This window comes from Rhagoletis zephyria, unplaced genomic scaffold, assembly GCF_001687245.7.
Source record: "Rhagoletis zephyria isolate East Lansing unplaced genomic scaffold, Rhagoletis_zephyria_1.1 Rzeph_scaffold_02607, whole genome shotgun sequence".
Classification (NCBI taxonomy): Eukaryota; Metazoa; Arthropoda; class Insecta; order Diptera; family Tephritidae; genus Rhagoletis; species Rhagoletis zephyria.
In genome coordinates, this window is record NW_016159691.1 from 17255 (window position 1) to 45142 (window position 27888).

Consider the following 27888-nt stretch of genomic DNA (forward strand, 5'->3'; position numbering starts at 1 on the left):
GGTGCCACTCTACCATATTACGGTTGTTGCCACAGTAATTTTCTATACAACTCTGAATGAACAAAATGCATGCTCCTTCTCATTATCAACCCTGACCAGATTTTACCCCCGATGAGTACTCAAAAAGGTTTACTACTGTATATACTGACGTTGCTGTCTCGCTAACGACTAAAGGCTCTGTTATGCATACTTGGCATTGCTTGAGAGTTGTCACATAAGGAATCTGTTAAATGAGCTTCGCGTGTAAGCTGTTACCCAACGCACAGCATTACATACGTAAAAGTCTGTTGGTTTTTGATTTCTACGTAAAAATGGTATAGCAGTGCATGCAATGCCAAGTATGCATAACAGAGCCTTAATAGCCCAGTTATGCACACTTGCACTGCTTTACCATTTTTACGTAAAAAAAAACCCAACAGAATTCTACATGTTAAGTGCTATGCGTTGGGTAACCGTTTACACGCAAAGCCCGTTTAACAGGTTCTTATGTGACAACTCTCATGCAAAGTTAAGTATGCATAACTGGGCTATAAGATAGAGCGTGATAGCCCGAACTCAATGAAAACGACGAGCTACGGACCACAGCTGTCAAATTAGTTTAACACGTACTCTTATGTAGATAATTATTTTGGCGACGACCGGGCTACGCGACGACTGTGGTTGTGGCCAGATTAGATCTATTTCTATTTTTCCAGCGACAGATAAGGTTCTTCCTCTTCTTTTATGTCAAACTCATACAAATCAATCACTGCCGCGTTCAAAATAATCATGTCGTCATCAGTGTTGCCGCGAATCATTTTTAGTGGTAGCTAAATTCCTTTAAAAAAGGGCTAAAAAAGCTAAAAAAGTCGTTGTGGCTAAAAATGGTAGCTACAATTTTTTACTTACATATACATATATACATAAGTATACACGCAAACATTTTAAATAAGTAATGGTATAGAAAAACAATGAACACTGGGTAAAAAGCTAAACGTTTTGGTATAAAAGGGGAAATATACGACACCAGCTTGCTGTCTCCATAAAGTGATCGTACCATCAGGCTCGAAGCATATAACTTACAATACAATATTATATATATGGTACAATATTTATTTCTTTACAAATGAGGTCGAAGAAAGATCGAAATGATTAGAGCCGAAATTTCACAAATTTTCTACCATTTTGTTAAAAATTTTTTTTTTGTTTTAATTCACAACTGCAATATCGCGAACTTAACTTCCACAAACACGGCTTTGACTCATATAGTGCAGGAAATTTCCGCCAAGATATTCTTTACTTAGAAAATTTTGCTAATTTCACCACTCATGACACCAGCATGCTGGTACGATCATAAAATTTTCAAATAGTTTTTGAAGTCGCACCAGCAGCTGGTACAATCACACCACAAGAACATACACGGTCAATCGATATGATGGGCCATTTAACAAATTATGCATATTAAGGGCGGTAAACTTATCTATTTTAAACTATAGTTAAATCGTTAATAGATAAGTTAACAGCCCTAACTATTTTACAGTATGTATGTATAAAAACGTAAGGAACATACAATATATACATGTATATTTCTTAGTTTAAATATTCATCTCCTACTTAAATGAGAAAAATGAAACCTAATTAAGCATATACAACTTTTTCACGCCATGTATGAATAAATTCTCCAAAGGGCTAAAAAGGGGCTAGGGGTAATTTTAAATTTACGTGGCCAAAAAAGGTATGTGGTAGCTAAATCTAGCCAACAAAGGTCTAAAACGGCAACACTGGTCGTCATAGACAAAGTGTTTAGATAATGAAGATAACAAATTGGAAGCTGTTGCCCGCAGTTGTCGTTTTCAGTGTGTTCAGAACTTAAGAATACGTGTGAAGTGATCGTCCCTAAATGTGGTATGAAGCGCAGACCACTGGTATAGGCCATAGCATGATTGAGAGAATACAGAGGTTGCGCCGATCTCGGACCGCTATTCCTCTCTTAACGAATTTGACAGAATCGTTGTTTACATGACGTCACACTGGTGCAACTTGTTTACGTTTTCCTGGCAACATTTTTTCTTCTTCTTCCATTCTTGCTCACGTTTTGGCCTTTCTCTCTCGCAATTGCACCAGTGTGACGTCACATAAAAGTTATTCTCAAAAATCTGATCGGCGCAATCTTGTATTCTATCATTCTTGAGGCCATAGAACCATTTAATCTGTCAGAAAGGAAAAAGTGAATACTCAGAGGTTTGCATATATGTATGTATGTAAAATTAAGTTATTTTGTGGCATATTTTAGACCCGATTTGCATATAAATGTGTGCATGCAATTTTTATGCTAATAATATTAATTTCTTAATGAATGTAACTTTTATATAATGAAATAGTTTCTAGCAACCGAAGCTTTTTGGTTCATATTCTACTTATGTATACACAGCAGACTACCCAGGTAGGGCTTTGCGAGTAAATGTTTCTAAAAATTTAAGAAAAATAATATCGGCAATAATGAAGCAGAAATAAAAGAAAAATAAATTACAATTTCTTAAATCCTATTTACATCCAAACTTTTATAAGTATTTTACAAATCGAACACTTCCACTTTGAATGAGCGTTTACTAGTTGGCACATTTAGATGATTCGACGAAGTCGCTGCAGCGTTAGAAAGATTCAAACGGAGATGGGAGCTTCGCATTGTTACAGGCCGATCATCGTCTTCATCATCTTCATCCGAAAAGTCACTTCGTGTTCTCACAGGTCCTCCTAAAGCCAGACCACTGTAATCATCTTCGTCATCCTGTAGGACAAGTTGGAATTTTTAAAAATAATAGTTAATCATGAAGCCATTAAAAAGTATTTTAAACAAAGAAACCCCCTAAAATTAGGAGAACATCCCAAGTTCAATATGGAGTGCGTGTTAAAGATTCATACTTACACATCTGATAAATTTTAATGAATTTTACGGAAAAACTACGAGTAAGTACAAAATACTGATATTACTAACGTGTTGCTTTGCCAATTGATCCCTAAGTAAAAACTAATTTATTTTCTAAGTACGATAAACTTCCTTATTCAAATAAGACCATATCTCGTCACCTTCAATGCAAAATACGCTGTTTGACAATTTTCAAATTTCTTTTAGTTTTTCATTTATTTTCATTAAGTATTAGTACAATAATATCAACATCTTTTATAGTACAACAAATACATTCAAAAATATTGCACATCCATTAATAAAAAAAACACATATTTAGTTATACAGGGTGTCCCAGAAGTAACCTGCCAAACTTTAGAGGAAGGTAGGTGGGGTGTGAGCTCTCTGAAAAAAAAAAAATTTTCAGGTAAAAGTGGTACCGTTTTTGAAATATTTACATTTTTTTAATTAAAAAAATCGTGCCTGTTCATGTATGTTTTTTCACTGCATCTACAAACCAGGCTATACTTAGTAAATTTTTTATGTAAAATACTTCCAGATTGTTACTTCTCCATACTCAAATGCAATATAGTTAAAATATATTAAGGAACCATCATAAAATTATGACTATTTTGGGATTTTTAACTTTTTGATATTTTCTTCCCCAACTTTCACTATCTCTGGTGAAAAAAAATGTACTGAGCTATAACTTTACATTACATAAAAAAATTTTTCATTTAATAAAGATTTCAGAAAGGTGCCAATGAATTCGAATAGAAAAAAACTGATAGCCGCTTTTGTGAGCAAAGGACTGAGACACGCTAGAATGTATTTAATAGATTTAAATTTACAAAGGTACATTATTACCTGCTCCTGACATTATTTCGTCGGTCCCTACGAAGAGTAACACATTTCACTATTCGCGTGGAAGACTAGCACATTTCACTATTATGGTCTGATTATGCATACTTCGCACAACTTCGCATAAACTTCAAACTGTAATTTCGTATGCACTTTGTATGTATTTTGTATGCATTCCATTACCCAGAAATTAGCAGAACTTTTCAAAAACTTAGCGATCTGTTTAGTCTAGATTTTGCTGCACGATTTCTTAAGTTACATTTTTATTGCACTGGTACAAATGGTTGCGCGAAGTTATGCGAAGTATGCATAATCAGACCTTTAGCGTGGAAGAGTAGCACATTTCAGAATTTTGCGTGGAAGAGTAGCACATTTCAGATTTTTGCGTGGAAGAGTAGCACATTTTACTATTTGCGTGGAAGACTAGCACATTTCAGATTTTCACGTGGAATAGTAGCACATTTCACTATTTGCGTGGAAGAGTAGTACATTTAGGGTTTAAACTAAATCATAAAAGCATAATTTATATTGGAAATTCAAGTGCTTATTTTATATTTCTATAATTCTATCATAAAATTCATGAAATTCAGACGGTATATAGCGTTTAGTGATCATTTGCTGGAGATCATCCACTTTTCTTTTTTTAACGGCATTTTTCCCCTTTAAGCTTTATGCAATTCATATTGTTTTATGGTTAACCATTGAAATTTTGTTTTCAGTATGTTCAATTTCAACTAAAATAAAGTTCATTTAAAAAAACCATATAAACCCACGCTTAAAATTTTGTAGAAATCTAAAAAAAAATCAACTAATTTTCATTCAAATTTCAAATTTATTTACTCAAAAGTGTTAAAAATTTTTTGAGTATGAAGCTTTATAGCCGATTCAATTTTAGTGTGATCCGGTAGTGCATTCGCTACCATATAACGAATAAACACAATTTATTTTTATATGGAAGAAAACCGCAACAACGGAAATTTTTAGCCACTTGAATCTATATACTCAAAAAATTCTGAGAAAATAATTTTGACATTTGGATGAACATTTTTAGATTTTTTTAGTTTTCTACAAAGTTTCAAATTTGGATTTATATGGACTTCTTCAGAGAATGAACTTTATTTTAACGAAAATTCTTAAAAATAAATAAATGAACATAAGTGGAAAACAATATCACTTTGAAATGAAGTGCTCTCGATGCTTCTTTATGATATAATGATCGGATTTAAACCAAATTAATATGGGACCACCTGTGAGGTAACTCCTTTCCTTTAAAAAAAGATTTATTGAAATTATTATGCGGTAACGAATTGATAACCTTCCTCCTTTTTGTGAAGTCGGTTAAAAACACAAAGCAACAAAGAATAACTAATACATATATAGTGTTTACTAACTACTCATACGTTTAACGAACATCCAAGTATATACATAAGGATGCATACGTGTTTAATTTTGTTATAATTTCTTGTGTAAATATTTACCTTTGATTTTGTTGTGACTTCGAAAAACTTTTTTCTACGTGTTTTTGTATTACTTAATTGCGAATTAGACATAAAGTTACTTTTACTCTTATGAATAATTTGTAAAGATGCAATCACCAGCGTTACATTACGAGTATTTCGAACTACAGTAATTGACGAAATACCCGACACGGTTTGAGAAATGTTCATCGAGTAGTCCTCTTCACATTGAGTATTTATGGATGTATGTACATGGTATTTATAAGCTAAGCCGAAATCCGCATGGAGTTTTTATGTACATATGTATGTATATATTCAAATCTCTTAACTCCAAGCTCATCATGTTTCCTTCAGTATTAAGTACATGTTTATGTATGTATGTAGTTTATCATTATCATTTAAGAAGTGTGTAGGCGAATTTAAGAGAAGCCGAGCGTCAATATTCAGATTTGCGTTTGCTGTTCTTAGGTACATTCTATATTTTTCCAACAAACTTGTTACATACATAGGTATGTGGCCGTCCATATATAACATCCATCTTTGTTTAGACAATTCTTACTGAGTTATTGATCAATTGCATTGAATGTCAATGGAAGCATTCAGTAATAATTTTTGGTTCAATAGTGTCGCTTTACCGATTTGGCTTTATTTTCTACAAATCAAATTTTAAATTTGCTTATAAATCAAAGTGAAAACGGACAGTTCGTATCGGCTATATGAATTACGATTTCGTCCCGTAGTCAAAAGGCCTTAACAACGATAGCGATGTTTAGTTAGCGTTAGTTTGTTAGCGTTGATTGCTTTTTGATGATTTAATGAGCAGTCGTGTATTGAATTAGTTATGACGATTTCGATCCGCATGATAACAATTCAATGTCTTTAAAATTAGTAAAACATCTCCAGTTTTTACATACTCCTACTTCAAAACGGGATTTTTCTCTTTTATAGAGATATAAAATAGTATTTTAATTATTAACTTTGATTAATAAAACGCTCGCTAATATGGTTTACTTGGAGGTAACTGTTGCGTTTTTTAATTAATTTCGTATTGTTTTGTAATTGTATTTAACTAAACTTTTCGGCTGCTTTGTTTATCGTTCTAGTTGAATTCAATTCTGTAGAAAATGATATAAACAAATATATACATATGTATGTGTGTATTAAGAAAATGTTGTTGGCTTCAAAAACAGCGTTTTTATCTTCAAAGGCATTACCGTTATACATAGCATCGATGTCATATGATATTCAGAGATGTACTTTTCTAAATGCAATAAAAATTAAATATGTACCAGTTTCCCGTGCAAATTATTCGCATCCAATATTTTGGAATAAAATGGAAATAAATTAACCAAGTATTTGCTTCAGGAGTTTGTTTTATTGCAGTAACTACAGATTAGGGATGTTGCGAATGTGGAATTTTAGACATCCGCGGATGGGAATGCGGATTCGAATATCTAACAGCTAACATCCGCGGATGCGGATGCCAATGAGGATGTCAAGTATTTTTAGGAATTCGAATTTAGAATAATGGCGAGATCGTTGTTTAAACAGCGCTTATAAGCCAAACGAGATATGCCAGGTTTTTCTAATGGCGATTTCGTTTCTACCAAAAAAATGTCGCCTTTTGATTGCTCCTTTCTCTTTTTGTGTTCGATTCGAAACTAAAGGCAAAGGGTGAGCAAATTTTGTGTTCATTTCTTAAAATGTTACACTATTGTAATGCAAAAATCACATTCCCTGCCCCGTGAAGCTTTGTCAGGGAAGATGGTTGCCCTGAAAATCAGATGGTTGTTTAGAACGGCAATATTATGAAATGGGTGAGCTAGACAAGGACAAGAAGGCAAAAACACGCTTTTTTACAGGGTTTAGTGTAACATCAAACACATTTTGCACCGGGGTTGGGCAACATTTTTTCGAAGAAACGAAATCACCATAAAGCTTTTTAAAAAGAATTCTTCATTCTCATTCCTTTGGCTGTTTCAGAATTTGGGGAATCTGTAACTTCATCGGCGTTTTTCGATTTTAGTTTCTGTAATTCATTTTTAATACTTTCTGCTGCGGTTGGTTTGACAAATGTGTACTTTTAGCGAACTGGGAAAATAAATTATTATTTTCCAGGAATGAAAATTTTCAATAAAATTCTGTTTTTAAAGTCGTGGCTGCCAGCCGAATCGGATCAGAATATTGTTATTTAAAAAAAAAAAAGCACCGTTCTCTTTTTATAAGCATTTGAATCTCAGATAGTAACGTTATTCTTATCTTCTTAAAGGTCAGACCCATAGTTTTTTTAATTATTTGAGCATCGCTTCTCTTTATAGCCAGACGTTGATCATTTCTGCTTGAAATCCCTATTGAAGGAGCTTACTCTTTGACTTTAAATAGCAAAGAAGGGACAGTTTTACCACAGAAGTTTTTAGCCTAGGATCCAACCTTATAAAAAAAATATTGCCCGACAAGTAAACAAAATTACTGTCTTTAAAATTTTTGCTAAAAATAAAGAGCCCCATTTGAAATTATTGAAACGAATATATGTAACATCAATAGCAAATCACGAAAATGTGGTTAAGAATTACAGTACACATTTTCTTATTTTTTGTCTAGTAGTTTTTTTAAGATTGGTCCAAAAAAATTATTATAAAGAAAGAAACCAATGCAGGTATTTAAAGCACAAAAAACCACATTTGGTAAAAAGACTATGTTCTCTTTGACGTACGTCCAAAGGTCAAGGAGAAATTGGAACTTGTATGCCCATTGATAGCTCGGTTATATAGCTTTAGAAATAATATGTTTAGAGAAATTTTTTATCAAAGTTGATAAATATGACATTTGACCAGATTTGTTACACAAATACTTCCACGACCACAGGCAAAAATATTGGCTACAATTTGTCATTTTGTTTGCCATATAGGTATACGTTTTACGGTGCAGTTGCACAACATTCGCAAAAGCTCCGCATTGACTTTGCTAATGCGAATGTTCAAGTTCAAGCGGGAGATCCGCGGTTGCGAATCCGAATGCGAATATTCGCTACAAGCCTGGTACATACATATACATATATAGCAGCAATTAATTTCATCTAAAGAAACGGCTTGTCATCCATCTCCGCTGTGGCGTATGTAGTGCATATTTTTGGCGCAATATTTAACTTCTTCTGGCGGGGCGACATTTACCTCTAGAGTTTTTCTAATTGTATGTCTTTGATATGATACCTACGACAAGGTTGGATCTAGACTAGGTTTGCCATAAATACCTTTGCTATATTTATTTTAAAATGGTGGTCTGGACCAGGGTTCTTGGGAATATTCGCATTCGCATTCGCAACCGCGGAGCTTCCGCACTAATTTTAACATTCGCATTCGCAATAATCAATGCGGAGGTGTTTTTTATTTAAAGATAGTTTCACTTCTTCTTCTTATCCGCCATTGCTCCCATTTGAGGTATCCACAAATTTTTCAAACCAGTCGCAGAAGAAAGTATTAAAAATGAATTACAAAAACTAAAAACGCTGATCAAGTTAGAGATTCCTCAAGTTCTGAAACAGCCAAAGGGATGAGAATGAAGAATTCTTTTTAAAAAGTAAAAAAAAAAAACACGACACATCTGGTTTGGCTTGTGCGCTAGATTCTAATTGTTTCTTAAAAATACTTGACATCCGCATTCGCATCCGCATCCGCGGATGTTAGCTGTTAGATATTCGAATCCGCATTCGCATCCGCGGATGTCTGAAATCCATATTCGCAACATCCCTAGTCTGGACACACAACATTGCAAGTTGATAAAAGCGTTGTAAAATAATAAAAAATAGTTGCTGAACCTTTAGTTAGGTATGCGATAAATGGTATGAGATATCTCTTACTTTATATCGTATATCTTCTGCGATGAACACCTGCGATATATCTCTTCGTTTCGTATGCAAGCGACCATAGTAGGTGTAGACGTGCAGTTAGGGAGCGATATAAAATTTGTGCATAATCGATAAAATAATACAAAATGTTCAAAATTAGATATAAGGGCTGAAATCTTAACATTTTCCGATCTTTTCGAGACCACAATAAAAATTTGGGGTTTCCATTTGAAAAAATGAATGAAATTCTAAAACCCTTGCCCTCGTCCTTTGTTCTCTGATGAATACTTTCCGAGATAGAGTGCGACCGGATAATTTTTGAACACCCGGTATGTAAAGATATATTGAAAAATTTATTAGCGAATTCAATTCTACCAGTTGTAATATTTTCTCAGAATCGGAATATGAATTTTCGGAATACGAACTTGATTCTTATAGTGAAGTTTTGCTATTATTTAAAGCATCATTTTTGATCCTATCAAGGAAATAAGGTTTGATTTTGATCAGGGAATTAGGGTTAAAGCGATTTTTAGCAATATTCTCAGGCATTTCATGTCACCGCGGCCACCTCTGTGCGCGAACTCTCAGGATTTGGAGGAAAGTTGAAGAGATTGAATGTCTAGGTGACATGAATATACGTGCAGCATATTTTGCCGATATGACGTAGGGTTGCCTATTTACATGGGACTTAAATTTTAAGAAAACGTCATACAAACCTTTCTTTCAAGTGCCTTATTTTGGAAACCTTTTAACGAAATCTAATGAAAAAAAAATGTATTTCTTCCGTCTTATTACGTGCTTTACCATCCTATGCAACTTATAAAAAACAAAAAACAAAAATTAAGTAAGCATTTTTTTTTTATTTTTTTTTTTTGATTATCGCATTTTAAAAAATTTTTATTTTTACATAAAAACATTGTCTATAATGACAACTTTAAGTGCTCAAATGGGCGTAATGGGCTACTTATGCGTATGGACTCTAGATCGTCTAACGCTCGACCAGTATGATAAATAGACATTGAAATTGTATATTTTTGAAAGAGGAAAGGTGTGTAAAAAACAAAAACAATATGAATAATTGATATTAGCTTTACTAAAGGTCCGAAATCATGAAAATCGCTTCAAGGAAATGGCAGAAGTGAACTTTGTTGCAAGTTCACATGGGAGATTTGCTTACGACGTGATTGGAGGAAATTTTAAGAGACTAGCAGCTAGAGCAAGTCTTCAACTCCTGATGTTACAACAAATTCGTACACCCGAAGCCCTCTACCAATGGGGCGCTGAATGTTTCTAATAAGATGCCTGTAAAAAATAACTGCAACAAACTTTCAGTGAACTTTATTTCGACTATGACTACGTGCCTATTACTTTCATCCTATTTTAAGCTACTTTAAAAGGTTAAATAACATCAAGTTAGGGAACTTCATATGCTTATTTAACGAATCTTTAAATCAATAAATATTTTTATTCTTTTTAGCTCTTATTGTAATAAAAGAGTGTTGTTATTTTTTTTAACTATAACTTTATTACTCATTAGGTTTATTTTTACAAACCTTTCCTTTTTATACCTTTCATCAGCATGAAATGGTATTATAACTTTGGTCCGATGTTTGTAAGTACCAGAACAAAAAGAGATAGACCCATGAAAATGTATACTTATATGATCAGANTCGGGTGTACGAATTTGTTGTAACATCAGGAGTTGAAGACTTGCTCTAGCTGCTAGTCTTTTAAATTTCCTTCAATCACGTCGTAAGCAGATTTCCTATGTGAACTTGCAACATTGCCATTTCCTTGAAGGGATTTGCATGATTTCAGACCTTTAGTAAAGTTAATATCATTTACTCTTTTTTTTTGTTTTTTTACACACGTTTCCTCTTTCTATTCTATGTCTATTTATCCTATTGCTATTTATCCTATTGCTTGAGCGTTAGATTATCTAGAGTCCAAACGCATAAGTAGCCCATTACGCCCATTTGGGCACATAAACTTGACATTATAAACAATGTTTTTATGTAAAAATTAAAATTCTTAAAAATGCTATAATCAAAAAAAAAAATAAAAAGAATAATGTTTACTTATTTTTTTTTGTATGCGTTGCACATTAATGTAAAAAATGTACAATTAAAGCCCATAATAAGACAGAAGAAATTAATTTTTTATCATTAAGTTTCGTTAAAAGGTTTCCAAGATGTATGGCGTTTTCTTAAAATTTAATTCCCATGTAAATAGGCAACCCTACGTCATATCGACAAAATATGCTGAACGTATATTCATGTCACCTAGACCTTTAATGTCTTTAACTTTCATAGAAATCCTGGGAGGTCGGGCACAGAGGTGGCCACGGTGACATTAAATTCCTCTTCTTTAAAATATATATAAAAACGAGCAATTCGAATTTAACTTATGTAAGTTAGAGCTGGGATACTATTGAAAACTGTCGCCACTATCGAGAGTTTTTGAAAACTATCGATGTCGGTTTTAGCAAGACTTCACAATGTCTCTTCGTTACATCTGTACACATTACATACATTTTTTTTTTATGCCAGAAAATTCACAACACAGTCCAAAAAAAAAAATTAAGTCATTGGAATTTTTAGCAACTACAAGCTTGAACTGAGTTATAGTAAAATTTAGTAAGCTATAGAATTGCTTACACAAAATTTTTATAGAAATTGGAATTAAAAAGCTTCAATTTTTAATAATTTTGTAGTTTGTTATGTTTTGTACAACTTTTATAAAAAATTAGTATACTCTAAATAAGCAAAAAAATAGTAAAATGTGCTAAAAAAAAGTTGTGCTATTATTTTAAGCAGTACTATATTCGTTTTCTTATAATATGGTAAAATGTTAATAATTTCCCTTGTCCGGCTTTTGATATGCGCCCCCGTATTTGATCTCAGTTGAACTGTTATAAGTATGAGTTGTCAATTTAAACGAATATCTTTTATTTTGTTTGTTTTGTAGTATTATAAATGTATTTTTATAGCCAATTTTACTTCTTTGCACTTCAAAAGGGACAAACAAAATCCGAATTTAATTTTGCCATATAAAAAATAAGTTCAGATTTTGCCTGCCGCTGTTTAAGGGGATGCAAGTGTACATATATAAGTTATATAATTCAGATGCATAGATTAATAAGTTTGTTTTATTATTATAAGAAGTTATTTTTGATGCACTCAAATTAAAAAAAAATGTATACAATCTCTTTAATTTACAAAGTAATTTATAAATTTTATAAATTTATTAACTATTTCATTTTCAAGGAATTGAGCGTTTCTATCCAATATCTATCTATATCGATACTATCGATGTTTTCAACTATCGTTTCGAAAACTGTCGAGTGGCGGTATCCCAGCTCTAATGTAAGTAACGTTTTTTCGTTCCTTTCTTAAAGCCTGATTATGGCAACTTAACTTAATTTAACGGAACGTAGAACTCAGAGAATCAAAATGAAACAGATTTCGACGTGGCATTAAGTTATGTTAAGTTTCGGCTGTTCAATTACAAGCAACACCCATTTAACAGAATTTTTAACAGAGAGCCATAAGGTACGTTAAGTTGCCATAATCAGACCATTACCTGCTATCAGTAAAAGGGCCGCCTACCACACTACTTATTCTCTAAATTTGGTTGATTCCAAAATAAGACAGGACAGATAAGACTGAATATGAAAATATGGAAAATTTGTTTGCATCCAGAAGCACAGATTCATTCTTTGCAAGGCCCAATAATCAGCGTTTGTGCTCCTGAGCAGCGTTGCCAATTTTGGTACTGTCTAAATAATGAATGCCGTTTATTTAGACAGTACCAAAATTGGCAAGAAGCGTTCAATACTAAACATACAGCCCGATTCTGAATAGAAACTCCCTAGGAATTTTTCCTCATTTCTCTTTCCTCCTATCATGAATAAAAATGCCCTGAGGATTTTTCCTCTTTTCCCTATTCTCCTATTCTAAACGATCTTCGAAAAAGGGAAAATGTATTTCGGCAAAAAGTAGGTATTACGAATGTCAAAAAGGGGGAGAATTGATTTCGTTATTCCGGGAGAATTTTCACCGGTATTTTAAAAGGGACCTGCTACAAAAATGTAAGTTAATTACAATTTAAAGGAAGTTTGTGTAATAAAACGTTAAAACCTTTCATTTTAGGTCCAAAACAACAAATAAGAAACAGGTAGAATAATATAAGCCTAATGTAAGCTAGGTTATAATAAGCTAGGTTAATATTTAAATTTCCGTAGCACTAGTTTATTAATAATGCGGCTTCCAAAATTCACAGCGGCAATTGGACTTAGCAATGGGTACCCTTTGATATTTGCACACTTATTTCGGGTTATTACAAGAAAACGCGCGATCTAAATTAAAGTCTTTCAACTTACCCGTGTAGTTAAAAGATTGAGCTTTAATTTAAAATACAGATTTGAAATTTCCGCGCACTAATTTATTAACAACTTTAATATGAAATACTCTTTTACGTTAAACACACTTTTATGTGTAAAACACGCAAATTAAATGGCGGGAGTTGAGCTGTCAAGATAACTGTTAAACAGCTCTTCGAAAGTTCGAATTTCCAGCTCCCAAATTTTCGGGGAAAATGCTGCTCCCTGGCAGTTTCGAAGAGGAGGATTTTATTCTCGAGAAAAGTAAAATCCGCGAGAAATGAAATCCTCGGGAATATTCAGAATTGGGCTGATAATTGTACAATGGCTCAGAGCTTCCAAAAGATAGTTTTCAGTCGCTTCTTTTTATAAAAAAGTTTTGCATGAAAATACATTTTGTCAATTCGGAATTATTGTAAAAAAGTAATAATACTTGTTCGATCCCTGCTGGAATCTAGAAAAATAAATCTGATGAGGAGATGTAGTGATCTCCGAAATAGCGGCTATAACTTCTAGCGCTTAGACTTTGTTGCTTTTTCCATTTTTCCTAATAAACATAACCGTGGTACAAAGTTCAATAACAATATTAAAAAAAAATAATAATACTGTTTGACACTTTAGAGACCAAGTATTAAAAAAATAATAATCAGCTGATCCACTTATACCACCTATTAATTTTGCCTTGGAATAAGCATTTTTAATTTTATTTTTGTTTTTCGTTAGATAGTTTTGATATAAATATGCATTCCAGTATAAACCGGCTTTTGTATTCCTTTAGGTTACGCCTTTTGTAAATTTTGGTGCTCAATTTTTGAGTCTCTGTAATCGCAAAATTTTCGCAGAATATCTTTTTAGTAGTTTATTTCACTGAAAACTTCCTTTAGGTTACGCCTTTTGTAAATTTTGGTGCTCAATTTTTGAGTCTCTGTAATCGCAAAATTTTTGCAGAATATCTTTTTAGTAGTTTATTTCACTGAAAACTACATTAATATCAATTGTGGAGCAAGAAATAATAAAATATGCTAGTTAGTATTTACTGCAATTGAGGAAAACTGCGGTTATGAGTATTTTGGGTTAAATTGATGACAATAGCAAATGCAACCAGCAAATACATGCCGTCATTTGAAATGCGAAAAGCCGTAACATCGTCGTAAATGAAACGAAAAAAGTCGTGACCAATATTTTATTTATTTTTTCATAAAATGATGTGGGGAGTTGTAATTCGATGAAATCCATCTTATAAAAGTCTTATAAATCAAAAAGTGAATTTTGAATTTTCTACTAGTTATGACTTTTTGCATTTCAACGATGATGTTTGTTACGTCCATTTGCATTTCAGGTGACGATACATATATCAAAATTTGCTTAAATATGTTCCAAGGCGAATTTATATAAGGTGGTGTTACTAGATCAGCTGATTTTTTGTATGTGTTTCCCCTCACGGCTTCGAATGTAAAATTGAAAAATTGTATTTGAATTTCCACAAACACTCTTACAAATTTGGATAGTTTATGCCGCCAAAAAAACCAAAATACTTGTAAATTTTTGTTTTTGTACTCCTGCTATCACCCTATATTAATTCGCCTTGATATGCTCTATATGAAGTAGGGATGCCAAAATATCAGGAAAATTTAGATCCCGGGGTTTCGGGATATTTTTTAGGTAATCCCGGGATCCCGGGATTCAAATTTAGTCATAAATTTTATGAATATGAGTAAAAATTCAATATCTGAAAGCATTTAAACATACCATTAAATAAAAATATTTAAAATTTACGATCAACTGATTGTAAAACTCATATATCACTAGCTTAGAGTGAAAAGTTGCTAACTTCACTTTTAATGAAAAATCATATTTTGATATAGGAGGCTAGATAAATTAAAATTGCATCGTTTCGAAAAGGGTAAAGGTCCTTGCTTTATGTTTTCTCGTTTATATTCAATGAAAGGAAAATTTGCTAAGGCCAAAAAAAACTCCGAAAATTCGATAAGGCCAAAAAAGTTCGAAATCTTATAATAAATATCGAATCCCTCCGATTCGTATGGAGTTTTGCTTTGCTTTGAATAGGCAAAATGTTGTATTCAAAGTTTTGCGTAATACTTGAAGAAAATGGCAATTCGAAGTTTTTTCCTCTCCTGTACAATTTTTAAATTGGGACTTAGCAACTTTGCACTCTACGCTAGCGATATTTATTAAATCAGACAAATTTTAAAGTAAAACATTTTTTTAATTGTATTTAAAAAACCATGTGATTGAGGAACGTATACATCACAAATAATAATGTAAATACCAGGTACTTTTGAAAGTGACGATTAATAAAAAAAAACATAAAACAAAATATACAAAAAAATAAACATGTTTATTCTACTCTATAAAGAAATGGCGAATGGAGAATTTTTTGCCATTTTTTCGCAATTTACTAGAAATTTTGAGGGTGTACGAGTCAAACGGATCTCAGAATCGGATTCAGCGTGTCGAAATACATGTTGGTAGTTGGGTCTGGTTAAAAACACAAACCCCTTTTTTGCCGGTGTTGTTATTATTGCACTTAAAATGTTTTCGTAAGAGCAGCAAAGCATTCAAAGCGGAGTCTTCTAAGCTTGACCTGCAGTTTTTACATACAAAACCTACTGTAGACTCTGTTTCGTTTACATTAGCGACGCTATGAGTAAATTCATTGAAATCTTCTTCAAAAAAGGCTCAGACTGCAATTTAAAAGTACAGTTTCAAGCTTTTTATTAATTGCAGTCAAAACGGCATGTTATAAAAATCATATTTCAAAATTCATAAACAAATTCTTACTATCAATTCGATATTTCAAAATTTTCGGGATCCCGGGATTAATGCAAGCAAATCCCGGGATTTCCGGGACGTCAAAAACACCGAGATACCGGGTTCCCGGGATTCCGGGATCCCGGGATTGGCATCCTTAATATGAAGTAAAGCAAATATATTTTTAGTTATTTTTGTTTTTCAATTTTTTTTGCCTTTCAAAGTTTTCAAATTCAACAAAAAACCCTATTTTTTATGCATTCCATTAATACCTATCGTGTGGGAAATCTTTTTTTTATCTTAAAAATTTTATATCGGGAGACCCGGATTAAAGGCATATGTATCAAGCTTTAGAATATATAAACAAATTTTACGTAGTACTTAAAATTTTTCAGTTATATGGCCGAAAGCCCAGAGATGCTCTGATGCAGCAAAAAACAGTCCATGTAATTTTCAGAGTGAAAAATCGTATCCCCCAGTGTTATCTGCCCTTTTACTATTGAATCATATGCAGGTACTGCTCGCTCTCTACACAATTACATAAAAATTAACATGATAATCAGGGCGATTTCGTACACATAAAGTGTTATAATTCTTACCATCATTGTGCGTGGAATTGGTTAGTGTATTCTTTGGTATTGTGCTACTGCCACAGCCTTTTAATAAACATAAAATTAATTAAGGTACTCCGAGTTTCTTAGTATCTGGTCAGTTGGGGCACCGAAATTGCGGATATGGAAACTGTACATTTAGATATTATTTCGGTTTCAACCGAAACTGTGCATGTATGCTTTATTACGGTTTTTGCCATATGCATTATTTCGGTTTTTGTTATATGGGTGTTTCCTGCGTTACGGACGTTCCGTTTGAAGACACTTTTTTCATTATAAAAACTATAGTAGGCTCTGAATGAACAAAAATTGTTCGGCATGAGTAGTCATCATCAATACCTATCTGAAATCAATAAAAATGTTTTCCACAAATGTCATATGGTAATCTTATAGCGATTAAAACTTCCCGTTCGAACGTTCCCAAAATGGAACTCGTATCGAAGATTACTGATGATTTTTGCTAAATTCTGCGAATCTGTTAACGGTACAAAAAATTATGTATGAATGGTTGTTAGAATAATAAGCAGCCATAACCATTGCGTCAACTTAAACTTCCTAACGACGTGTAGTAGCTGCCAAAAACTGTTCGAAGTTTTTGGTTAAGGTTTCTTGTTTAAGAATCTACATAAACATACTCGTTTTTTTAATGCAAATTTGGGGTTTTATTGTAAATAAATCTACATATATATGAAAGCCTTTATTAACGTTCGTTGAAGTCATTTCTTCGTACAAGCCGAAGGCCGCCTACGCAGAAAGAAGTTCGTTTTCATGTATGCACTATTTCGGTTTTTTCATTTGGATTATTTCGGTTTTGAGTCGAAATTGTGCATGTATGCATTACTTCGGGTTTTTTATATGCATTATTCCGGTTTTGAACCAAAACTGTGCATGTATGATTACTGCGTTTTTCTTATTTGCATTACTTCGGTTCTGAGTCGGAACTGTGCATGTATGCATTACTTCGTTTTTCCCATATGCATAATTTCGGTTTTCTAAATATGCATTGTTGCGGTTTTCAACCGAAAATGTGCATATATGCATTATCTCGGTTTTTAACTGAAACTGTGCATGTATGCATTATTTCCTTTTTTTTGTATGCATTATTTCGGTTTTTTTCATATGCATTATTTCGTATGCACAATTTTCATATGCACAATTTCAGGGTGCCCATCAGTTTGAAACACGTTTTTAGTTTTAGTAAAATTGCATATCTAAATAACTGATTGGCTAAATAAAGTAAATGCAGACATGGAATCTGAAAGTACAATCGATTATAATTTTGTAGTAAAGTTACCAGATCGTAAAATTAAACATTAACTGTGAGTACCCAATAAATGTACATACACTGAATACCAATAAATGTATGTACTTTAGGAATGTGCGATTGATCGGTTTATCAGTTTTTTAATTAATCATAATCCTGATTAATCAAATACTTTGAATTATCAGATTCTGATTAATCAGATCCTATTTATTCAAAAACAATTAATTGAAATCTCAATAACTTTATTCATTTCTTTCGAGTTTCCTTTCAAGCCAAATGCAATTTTTTATACATGCATATATACGTTTGCAAATAGAAATATGTATCTTCATACGTACATGCAATATTTTTCTTATTAATAAAAATAAAGCGCCGAACAAGTACGAACTATGTAGTGCATACTATACAAGTTAAGAAATAATCAGTTTAGAAATACGCGGCGGCCTACACGCGCAAGATATTTCGGCTGACCACGCGTCTTCCAGACTGTGGGAACGCTAAAATATTCTGCAACCCAATATGTTACCCGCGCAAGACATTTTTGCTGACTACGCGTCTTCCAGACACTGTTGCCAGAACTTTTTGGACGAACCGGCTAAATTGGCAAATAAAACCGGCTAAAAAAGGCTAAAATGTTTGAACTAAATTTCACATGTTTTATTGAAATAAATCACGAGTAAAAAGACTATTTCTTGGAGAGAAGTTACAAATTCGAGCCGGCAAAAATTTTGCTAGCAAGAATTTGCAATAAGGAAAAACATATGATTGTGGCACAGGGTGGGATTTTCTTTCGACGATAATTTGAATAAACAAGTTCGTAAATTTAAAAATTTACAAACTGGAGCGATTTTAAAATGAAAAATGTAAGTTAATACTTGTTTACTTAATTAATTTAGTTAATTCCAATGATTTGAAAGGTACTCGTAACAAAAAAATGTATTCTTAATCGGAATGCAATCTCAACCAGAGTCGATATAGTAAACCCGACAAAGAAATTGAAACGTATGTTGAAGAAAGTCGGACTGACAAGATATATACACGTAGATCCTGTTTTTTGCCCCTCTGAAAGTATTTTAAAAATTTTATACAAATCTCTTTTGTTTGAAATGCAACCGTGAACATTTGCTGCAAATTTGCGTTCGTACAGAAAATTGCAAGTTTCTCTACATGAGAGAGAATTAGGGAGCATTTTTTCTTACTATCTGATATTTTGAGTGATAATTCTCGCTGGATTTTCGACGAACAAACCTATTGTCTTCCCTACAAGGCCTTTTCAGACTGACCGATTCTCAATACACTCAAATTTAAACCAATACACAAAAAAAACGCAGTAAAAATTTCCCTTAAACAACGACCTTAAGTTAACATCAACCGAGGCCATATGTTGACAAGGGATGCAAAATCACAGTTACACAAAAGAACTGGTCAGATTTTTCAGAAATCCCTTCAATTCTGATGTAAAATATGATGCCAAAAGACTGCAGATCTCCCATTTAGATGACCGGTCATATGACCGGCAGATGTCTCGTAGGATTCCCAGAGAGTTTTGCTTTACATAGAAATTTGTGCTCTTTTATTTTCATTTTGACTCACTTCAGTGTTGGTTCCTTTAATTCAAGTTGGAATTCGGTTTTTGGAATTTAAAGAAGTTCTCAGCAAAAAAGTTTGTTTAAAAAAAAGCATATGTGACCATAGTGCTTAAAAATATTAATTTTTCCCTTAAGGTTTGGGAGTGGACAAAAATGATGTTTGGTAATTTAGGCAGAATTGAATATGCGCTATCTGGGAAGACAATATCTACATGTAATATTTATTCTGTTTGTTGGCACTATATCCAAACACAAACGCATCTTAAGTGTCTTAACAGTGAAACAATTTCTTATTTTCTAAGTNGAAACTGGCACTGAAAAACTGGCCCTAAGAGCCGTAAACTTCAGGGAAATAACAGTTATAAGTTTTATAGCAAAAACGTTGCTCCATAACAGTTATTAGATGAGAAATATATTTTATTTCGTCGATAAGAGTTATAACCCAACGTTTATTTTTTACGTTGCCTGATAACTGTTATACAGGAGAAATATTTTTTCCGTTGCCGATAAGTTATTTCCCAACGTTTATTTTTTACGTTGCTGGAAAAGTGTTATTTTACAACGTTTATTTTTTACGTTGTCTGATAAACGTTGTAAGATTAGGATATTGATGAAGATGGAGATGGAGAATAAGATAAAGATGATGAAATAAAAGTGAGAGAGTGAAGCAACCATTATCAGATAACGTAAAAATATTCGTCGGGCAATAACAGTTTTCAAGCAACGTAAAAAATAAACGGTGGGCAATAACCGTTATCGAGCAACGTAAAAAAAAATGCTGAGAAATAACTCTTATCAGCAATGGAAAAAATATTTCTCATCTATTAACTGTTATGAAACAACGTTTTCGTTAAATTTCAGAATTCAGGAAACGTTTTCAGTTTGTAAATTCGAGATAACAGTTATTTTTGGTCCCTGGTAAACTTATCTATTTTAAACTATAGTTAAATCGTTAATAGATAAGTTAAAAAACAGCCCTAAAACTTTTACAGTCTGTTTGTATAAAAACGTAAGGAACATTCAATACATATATGTATATATATCAGTCTTTCTTAGTTTAAAAATTCATCTCTTACATAAATGCAAACAAAAATAGATTAAATTAAGCATATACAACTTTTTCATGCCCAGTATGAATAAATTCTCCAAAGGGCTAAAAAAGGGCTAGGGGCAATTTTAAATTTATGTGGCCAAAAAAAGTATGTGGTAGCTAAATCTAGCCACCAAAGAGCTAAAACGGCAACACTGACTACGATATTGGTTTTCGATTTGTGTTTAGTGCAGTTGGTTTTGCTAATTCAATAAAGAAGGAGCGATTCGCTCCTAAAGTAAAAACGTAACGTAGTTTTCGTTAACTGGCGCCCGACGCAGTGTCCAGTCGCGTGTGAAAAAAAAGCCTAAGTCAACCCCAAGAGGCTTGCCGTTTTTGCTGAACACAATGCATTAAAAGAGGATTGCTGCTTCAGATCACACTCCCTGGATACTTGGAACCCCAGTCGCGCGTAGAAAGGACATAAGTCAACCCCAAGAGGCTTGCCGTTTTTGCTGAACACAATACATTCAGAGAGGATTGCTGCATCAGATCACACGCCTTGGCTAAGAACCCAACATCCCTTACCCACGCATGAGGAAGAGAAACGCGCAGCACAAAGTGGCCAGCGAGGATCCTTAATTAGACTTCTAAACCGGACTACATCCTCCAGCCATGCACGTCATCTATTGTTTGTAAGTGAATAATGTGGATTTAGAAATACAAAAAGAAAAGTCCAAAGATAAATTTAAGAAAAAAAGCTGATTAAATACAGATTAAAATTGTGAAATTTTTTGAACTTAAGATAAAGTAATTTCTCTTATGAAATTTAAAATAGTAAGTTGGGAAAAAGTGTTAGACATCTATTAGTGAATTAAACACTTGCTGGTAATTATAATTTAGTTGCTCGTACAGCCTATAACTTAAAAAAAAGGGACCGCGATTCACCACCTTTGGGTGGCCCTCCGGTTCTTATAACAAATAAACTGTCTCTGCGACTCACCACCTTCGGGGGACGCTCCAGAGATTGTAAATATAAATAATTCTAATTTTCTTAGTCTGATAATTGAAACTTTTTAATAGAATTATAAACAGAATACCTAATGGCCAATCCTAACAACCTTATACGCCCATCAGTTCTAGACAACCTATCGGTACCTTACGCAGGTAACCCCAACACCAACGTCCCCACAAACTATCCCGACAATGGTAACCTAACAACACCCCCACAATTCAACGCGACAAAAGAGCTAGAAGCTTTAATAACAAGGATATTGACCAGTGTTTGCCTTTCACAAGGCATGACATCCACAACACAAACCAACCCTCTAATTTATACGGACGAAGTACCTAATTCTGAATAAAATATCATGCATGGGTATCGGTAGAGAATCCATGAATGTCCTAACAAGCACATATCGTGACAAGGCTCTGGATACCTTCATTAGAGGACTTAAAGGTGATCTACCGCGATTACTAGGAATGAAAGAATCCGTGGACCTACCGCAGGATCTACATCTCTGTACGAAGCTAGAAAATGAAAACTTTCGGGCTCAGTATGCCAAACATAGCATTGAGCAACATTTTGGCACAAACCCGTCACTAAATTCCCGTAACATATGCCCCAACATGCAAACTTCTTATACCCATTTACCCCATCCATTCTTCCCAGCACCAAATCTTTTTCAAATGCCCAAAACATACAATCCAAACTTATTGACAAATTATCAGTATCATTTTTATCCCCAAATACCCCATCCACCACAATTACCTCAAAGAATACCCCCATTACAAAGACCACTTAATAATGGAAACCCTCAACCAAATAACCAACCCCGATACGGAAACAGTTACACCCAACAACCACCACCCAGACCAACCGCCACCAAACCACCGCAACCTGTGCAAGTTGACCAAAGCCTAAGAACGGCAAAGGTTAACTACGCGAATAGACCCGTTGCCCAGGGATACGCAGGGAAAAGACCAATAGGCCGACACACTAATAACGAAGAGTCAGCAAAATTGCAACGAAATTATCATATCAATAGCTCAGAAGCTGAAGACGATCCATACCCTAACACCGAGGATGACAATTGCGAACAAACACTAGACGAATATTTAAATGAGTCAGATATGGCAAATAACGTTTCGGCTAACGACTTCGAAGACTTTACAGATAAACATATTTAAGGCTAACGAATTCATCACTTCCCTATTCCGAATGCCGAACGGCTAGTGGTGAATTACTCAAATTCCTCGCAGATACTGGCTCAAACAGAAACTACATACAACCGAAACATGTACAGAAACCCATCCCTAATGAGAAAATTTTCTATGCAAACTAAATAGCTGGCAACGTTAAAATAACTCACCACACAATGGTCAATTTATTTAAACAAAATCATTTGATGGAATATTAGGGAACGATAGCCTTAAAAAACTATCCGCCATCATTCATGTAAAGGAAAATTATATACTTATCCGCAATAACTATAAAATCAAAATTAAACAGCAACCTTCAAATTCTGTAAATGCGATCGGTATCAGAACAGAGCATATGTTCGAGCAGGACATAATTCAAATCGAGAAGTTAGTAAAACAATATGCGACTTTATCGCTGAACCGGACGAAAAACTTACATTCACCACTGTTATAAGAGGGTGAAATCAGGACTACAACCGACAGGCCATTATATTCGGCAGTTTACCCTTATCCAGTTTCCCTTAAAGACGAAGTTCAAAAACAAATAAAGCAGCTTATCGACAACGGCATAATCCGACCTTCACGGTCCCCTTATATCTCACCGGTATGGATAGTACCAAAGAAAATAGATGCTTCAGGCGAAAAGAAATATCGCCACGTCATTGATTATCGGAAACTAAATACCGTCACCATCTCCGATCGGTATCCTATACCTGACATCAGTAACGTACTTTCTGAGTTAGGAAAGAACAAATTATTCTCCGTTATAGATCTTAAAAGTCGATTTCATCAAATCCCACTTAAAGAAAGCGATATAGAAAAGACGGCATTTTCCGTAAGATACGGAAAATACGAATTCGTGAGACAGCCATTTGGCCTTAAAAACGCACCATCAATTTTTCAGCGTGCGCTCGACGATATTCTGCTTGAGCATATAGGCAAAATATGCTACGTATATATCGACGACGTAATTGTATTTAGTGAAGACACCGAATCCCATTTTAAAAATCTCGAAATCATTTTGAAACTCTACAGGGCGCAAACATGAAGGTGCAAATCGGCAAATGTGAATGCTTAAAAACAGAAGTCGAATTCCTTGGTTTCATTGATCCAAAAATGGAATACGAACCAACCCAGCGAAAGTAGAAGCAATCAAAAACTTTCCTTATCCAAAAACTTTGAAAGGCCTCGGGTCATTTTTAGGTCTGTCAGGATTCTATCGCCGTTTCATAAAAGATTATGCCAAAATAGCGAAACACCTGACATTCCTTTTAAGGGGGGATGAAGGACGTGTGTCCATCCATTTATCTTTCCAAGGAAGCTGTCAAAGCATTCCAAAAAGTAAAAAATTCCCTACTGACAGAAGATGTAATGCTATCATATCCTGACTATGACAAGGAATTTCACCTCACGACCGACGCATCAAAGTACGCGATAAGTGCGGTATTAACGCAAGAAAACCCAAATAATATTCATTTCAAGAACCCTTAACAAGACAGAGGAAGCGTATGCCACCAACGAGAGGGAGATGCTCGCCATAATTTGGGCTCTTAAATGCCTCCGAAACTACCTTTACGGTACAGCGAAAGTAAAAATCTTTACAGATCACCAGCCACTAACATACGCCTTATCCAGCAAAAATTGCAATTCCAAAATGAAGCGATGGAAAACAATTTTGGAAGAATATCATTACGAATTACAATATAAACCCGGAACCACGAATAAAGTAGTAGATGTACTATCTCGCCCACCTCTCAATGCACAAATAAACTCAATGACTGCAACACAAAACAGTGACGAAAGCTCCTCCGAGAATTTAATACAATTTGCCGATGAACCGCTCAATGTCTTCAAAAACCAAATTATTCTTAACTTGGGTAATACCTCTGAGTATAAATTTGAAATACCGTTCCCCATGTATCATCGTCACACTGTAACGCTCTTCATTTTAATAGATTCAGAATACGGTTTACTAGGGAAATGGTAAGAGATGTAAAAAATCCTACCGACCAGGATAAAGAAATTATTAATGAACATAATCGTGTGCACCGAAATAGTGAAGAGAATAAGTTGCAGATTCTACAAAAATGTTACTTTCCGCAAATGAGAGCCAAACTCTTAAGAGTAGTAAAACAGTGCAGAACTTGTAAACTTAGTAAATATGACCGCCATCCCAATAAACATGCTATACAGACNGACCAGGATAAAGAAATTATTAATGAACATAATCGTGTGCACCGAAATAGTGAAGAGAATAAGTTGCAGATTCTACAAAAATGTTACTTTCCGCAAATGAGAGCCAAACTCTTAAGAGTAGTAAAACAGTGCAGAACTTGTAAACTTAGTAAATATGACCGCCATCCCAATAAACATGCTATACAGACTACTCCAACACCTAAATATCCGGGACATATCGTACATGTTGATATCTATCACACAAACAAACAACTCATTTTGACTGCCATAGACAAATTTTCAAAATACGCACTCATAAAATTAATAAAATCACGAGCAATCGAAGATATAAAGCAACCTCTTAGAGAACTCATAATTTCTTTTGGGATACTAATCAATTCAATATAGAGATGCACAAAGCTCCACCCTATACGAGTTCTTCAAATAGTCAAGTGGAGAGATTCCACTCCACTCTCTCCGAAATAATACGTTGTCTGAAATCGGAAAATGCTCATGAATCATTTTCCGAACTTCTAGACAAATCCATATTCGAGTGCAATAATTCAATCCATTCAACAACCGGTAAGAAACCACTTGAACTCTTCTTCGGTCACAGGATAACAACCGACCCGAAACAATTAGAAACGAATAGACAAGAAAATGTTAAGAAACTGAAACAAAAACAGGAAGCAGACTTGAAATACCACAATAGAAATAAAACCCCATTAAGAATTATGAGATAGAGGACAAAATTTATGTGAATGTAAATAAAAGACTGGGAAATAAACTAACGCCACGATAAAGGGAGGAGAGAGTTGCGCAAAACATAAACACCACAGTTCTAACTAAGTCAGCTAAAACTGTTCACAAAAATTTTATAAAAAATTGTTTTATTTCTCCTGCTTTTGATCCATTCTAACACTGATAGTAGCGGAACCTATGACAACCTAATAGACAAACTCGAACAAGCAGCGATCGCCCACACAAATCCTGGTAACCCACTAACTTCCCATGTCCTTCTCCTCACGGGCCAGGCAAAATGCTACCTTGATAGACTCAGAATAAGGTAAGGAATAAACGGTCAATTGATTTTATAGGAACCGCATGGAAGTGGATCGCTGGTAACCCAGACCACCGCGACTGGGAGATAATTGAAAATAAAATTAATAATGTACTAGAAAATAACAATCAGCAAGTAATCATAAATAAAATAACCACAGATAGAATAAATGAAATGACTAAGATTACAAATGACATATTAAAGCTACTAAAAGACTCTACAGAAATAGAAAATAGAATTATATTAAACATAAAAAATAAAATTGAAATTGTAAAAGAGGAATTCCTAAACATATCCTATGCTATTCATTGGCCTAAGGCCAATATAGTAAACTCGAACATTCTAAATAACGAAGAAACAATAGTAATGGAAACTGTATTAAAAGAAGTAAAAATGCCCTACATAAATATTGATGAAGCTCTTGAATTTGCCAATGTTAGCCACTAATGATAAATCAATTATTTACGTTATAAGTATGCCCACAACTAAACCAAATTATTGTGCTGAAGAACATCATTAGACCTGTAAAATTGGCGATAGAGTAAACAAAATCGATTCTAACTCCTTACTAAAATATGAAACGAAAATATTAATCGAAAGTAATTGTAAAAGTTATAATGAATTATCTATTTGCTCTCCCAATAATTTAGTATATTTAAGCAATAGTTCATGTATACCCAGTTTATTAAAAAGCGTACCACCTAGATGCATTGAAACGAACAATCAGCACATACCATCTGTAGAAGAGATAGCGCCAGACCTAATATTCCTCAACCAATATGACGGACCTGCCAGCATAAATGACGAGATAATGTCGCTCAATGGGACCTTTTTGATAAAACATCATAATGTAACCATAAAGATCAAGGATGGAGTTTACGGGACGAAGGAAGTAACCAACAGCAAGCCAATGCCGGCCATTCTCCAACCTAGCACAGTAATAGAGGATGACGAAGAAATTTTGTCGCTCCAACAGATGAAACAGTTACAGATAAACAATACGAAATATATCGAGCTACTACAAGACGGTAATTGGAAGAAAGTCACCATGAAATTTTTACTAACAGGAGCGCTAGTTTTGGCAATAATAATTTTGATGTTGAGGTCCTTGACTTGTCCTAAAACATGCAGAAGGAACTCCACCACGACAGTTCCTCAAGATAACCGTATCGAGCCTGTACCCGAACCTAGGGTAACAACTTTGGGACTGAGCGACATTCCCAGCTCATGGTTGTCGAACGAGGTCGTTCGAAATTAAGGAGGGAGGAGTTAACAAATAATAAGTTTAGAAATACGCGGCGGCCTAATGCGCTACACGCGCAAGACATTTCTGCTGACCACGCGCCTTCCAGATTGTGGGAACGCTAAAATATTCTGCAACCCAATATGTTACACGCGCAAGACATTTTTGCTGACTACGCGTCTTCCAGACTGTAGGGGCGCTAAACAATACCACACCCAGAACTTTTTGGACCAACCGGCTAATTTGGCGAAAAACCCGGCTAAAAACGGCTAAACTGTTTCAACTAAATTTCACTTGTTTTATTTAAATAAATCATAAGTAGAAATACTAGTTCTTGGAGAGAAGTTGCAAATTCAAGCTGGAAAAAAAATTTCCAGCAAGAATTTGCCATTAGGAAAAACATCTGATTGTTACACATGGTTGCATTTTTTGTCGACGATAATTTAAATAAACAGGTTCGTAAAATTTTAACATTTACAAACTTGAGCGATTTTAAAATGAAAACTTTAAGTAAA

The 27888-nt window shown here is 34.0% G+C and overlaps 1 protein-coding gene across 1 annotated transcript in view; it reads right to left on the minus strand.

Moving 5' to 3' along the window:
* Positions 1-2233: 2233 nt before the first annotated feature.
* The window catches only part of LOC108367258 (sodium-dependent neutral amino acid transporter B(0)AT3), a 59893-nt gene continuing 34238 nt past the window's right edge, over positions 2234-27888 (minus strand). The window contains exon 7 of the mRNA XM_017621849.1: positions 2234-2767. Coding sequence (XP_017477338.1) covers positions 2552-2767 — 216 coding nt within the window. The 3' untranslated portion in view covers positions 2234-2551. The remainder of the gene's footprint in view (positions 2768-27888) is intronic.